We start from the raw sequence: 2,575 nt of genomic DNA, 5'->3' as shown, positions 1-2,575 counted from the left end.
TCTCCTGTAAGGTAAGGACAGGGTACTGTTACTGTTAGAACCTCCTCAGGACTGCCCCCCTCCCCCTCCTGTCTCTCTCCCTCATGCATAGCTGCTGCCGCTGCCATGGCTCGGTCCCGAGCCTGCACAGCTCTCAGGTTCTCCTGTAAGGTAAGGACAGGGTACTGTTACTGTTAGAACCTCCTCAGGACTGCCCCCCTCCCCCTCCTGTCTCTCTCCCTCCTCCTGCACAGCTCGCAGATTCTCCTGTAAGGGATTTGAAGGGATTTGTTTGATAGTGCATTTGACGATGCACTGCATACACCGGAATTGGCACACGAGATCTCACCAACTGCACAAGAGACTTCAGAAGCCTTGGTCACATGTGTGAGAAGTCCAGAGAACTTATCTGTGCAAGAGAAAAGACAGTAATCTGTGGCACATCTCACATTCAGAGCTTGACAATGTGTTGCAGTTCTTATTCATTATACACATCAGCTTGCTAGCCGCTCATGAAGGAAGGCTACATGATGTAAGTCCTAAAAGTCACTTTATCCTATATCTCTGTATTCTGTCAACCTGTAATGCTTTCATTTGAATATTATACTATATTCTGTTGTTTTACCCTGTTTGCAGTGATGTTTGTCTTGAGAGACAGCAGAGTTCTCATCCTGTGCTCCATCTGCTGACGACTGCGCTCTTCCTCTTCTGTGTCCTGCGCACGGACCCTGGGAAAAATGGGAGCACAGTCAGATTTTTTTTAACGGAGTGGTTCAATGCAAGGCCTATACGACCACTTCTCGGCATTGAACTAGGTACATGTACATATAACAAACAAACAAACAGACAAGCAGATCACAGCAATAATAACAGACATGCTACAGCTGTCTGTATCCTAAACACAATCCTGCAGAAAACAGGAGCACAGATAAACATGAGTAAAGTTACTGTAGCCTTGTAGAGGCCGTACTATATCTTTGCTACAATAGAAGTATTTTATGACTTCTGAACTTCAGACTTATTGAATACGTGGTTAAAATCTTCTAAGATCTAACCTACATTTCTTGACATCAGTCTCTTAACTTGCTTAAGTCTCCTTGGGTCTAACCATAGCTAGTTTTCTTGGCATGTTTACTCCAGACATACTTAGTCTCCTTAGGTCAAGCCTTACTAGTTTTCTTGACTTGACACTCACCTTGCTACCATCTCCTTAGGTCAAGCCTTACTAGTTTTCTTGACTTGACACTCACCTTGCTACCATCTCCTTGGGTCAAGCCTTACTAGTTTTCTTGACTTGAAACTTACCTTGCCAGTGTTTCCTTGAGGAACTTGTTGGCTTGTTCCCGGCTCCTGCGCGCTGCTGCCATGGCCTGCCGATGTTTCCTCTCCCGCTCACGTACTGCCGCCATGTGCTCCCTACAAAGCAGTGAGGGATATATGAGCTTTCAAAGTGTTCTTTACTGGAACAAAGACAATGCATGGGTATCACGGTATGTCTTTAGTCCTTAGTTATTATAATAACATTTTGACAGGATAGTCAAAATATTCTTTAGCAAAAATAAGGATGCCATAATGAGGCAAATGCACTTCTTCAATTGACATGCATATCTGTGCCAGATACTGCATTGTTCAGCCAACATAACTGTCCTTCAATGATCCACAGGAGCTAAACTGGAAGAAACTTCAGGCTTAAAAACAAATATTCATCATTTCCACAAACTGCCTCGCTGGGTGGCGTTCTCCATCCATCCATCCATCCTTCCTTCCTTCATTCCTTCCTTCCATGTCTAACTCACCTCTCCCTAGTTTTCCTCCTCCTCTCAGCCTGCTGTGTAGCCAGTAGTTCCCGTCGGCCCCGCTGGGTGGCGTTTTCTGATCGTTCCTTCTGCATCCTCTCCTCCTCAAGCCGTAACTCTTCACCTGCCAGCAGGAACTTCCCCTGTTCCACCTGGGCCTTGGCTAAGGTGTATCTACAGGTAAATGAACATAGACAGTTGAGAAACAGAGTTGAAGGGCAGGTTCAAATCACATTTTTATGAAATGTGTTAACGTATTACTAAGAAAAGGCTGCCGAAAGTCAAACTTAAATGTGATAACATTTGTCTATAGAGGGGTAATGGGTTTTTACACTCAGATCTTCGTAAAAAGGAGAAAATGAGCTGTACTTACTCAGCCTCGTCGAGCTGGTCTATGATCTGTTTCTCCAGAGTTTCCTCTGCAGTCAGCTCATCCAACAGCCGGCCGTGCTGCGCCCTCAGGCGGTGGAGACTGGCACTGCAGCAGGAGGGAATAACATCAATAATGTAACACCACAGGGTGTCAGCTACAGCACCAGTGGTGCGCCCTCAGGCAGTGGAGATTGGCACTGCAGCAGGAGGGACAGTTAACAATGTGTCAAGTTTTTTTCACCTGTTCACAGTTGAGCCAAAACAACTGCAACTAGCTATACAAAGGTAAAATTTGCAAAGCATATGCATAATGCATATAGTTTACATGACTGTATAATGCATACCTTTACATGGTCTAGCCTAACAAAGTACAGTTGTGTTTATTCTCAGTAATAGTAAATACGCTAACACATTTCATAATATGATTT

At 44.6% G+C, this 2,575-nt stretch overlaps 1 protein-coding gene across 1 annotated transcript in view; it reads right to left on the bottom strand.

The window, feature by feature from the left end:
• Window positions 1-2,575, bottom strand: part of LOC109462060 (cilia- and flagella-associated protein 74-like) — a 27,251-nt gene that overhangs the window by 20,401 nt on the left and 4,275 nt on the right. Inside the window, exons 6-10 of the mRNA XM_019758557.1 lie at window positions 2,149-2,253; window positions 1,776-1,949; window positions 1,285-1,395; window positions 605-707; window positions 1-143 (exon numbers count right to left, since the gene is read on the bottom strand). The exon at window positions 1-143 is cut by the window's left edge and continues 54 nt beyond it. Coding sequence (XP_019614116.1) covers window positions 1-143; window positions 605-707; window positions 1,285-1,395; window positions 1,776-1,949; window positions 2,149-2,253 — 636 coding nt within the window. The remainder of the gene's footprint in view (window positions 144-604; window positions 708-1,284; window positions 1,396-1,775; window positions 1,950-2,148; window positions 2,254-2,575) is intronic.

The sequence above is a fragment of the Branchiostoma belcheri genome, unplaced genomic scaffold (assembly GCF_001625305.1).
Source record: "Branchiostoma belcheri isolate BF01 breed outbred unplaced genomic scaffold, Haploidv18h27 scaffold99, whole genome shotgun sequence".
Lineage (NCBI taxonomy): Eukaryota > Metazoa > Chordata > Leptocardii > Amphioxiformes > Branchiostomatidae > Branchiostoma > Branchiostoma belcheri.
This window is presented reverse-complemented; position numbering and strand designations above follow the sequence as displayed.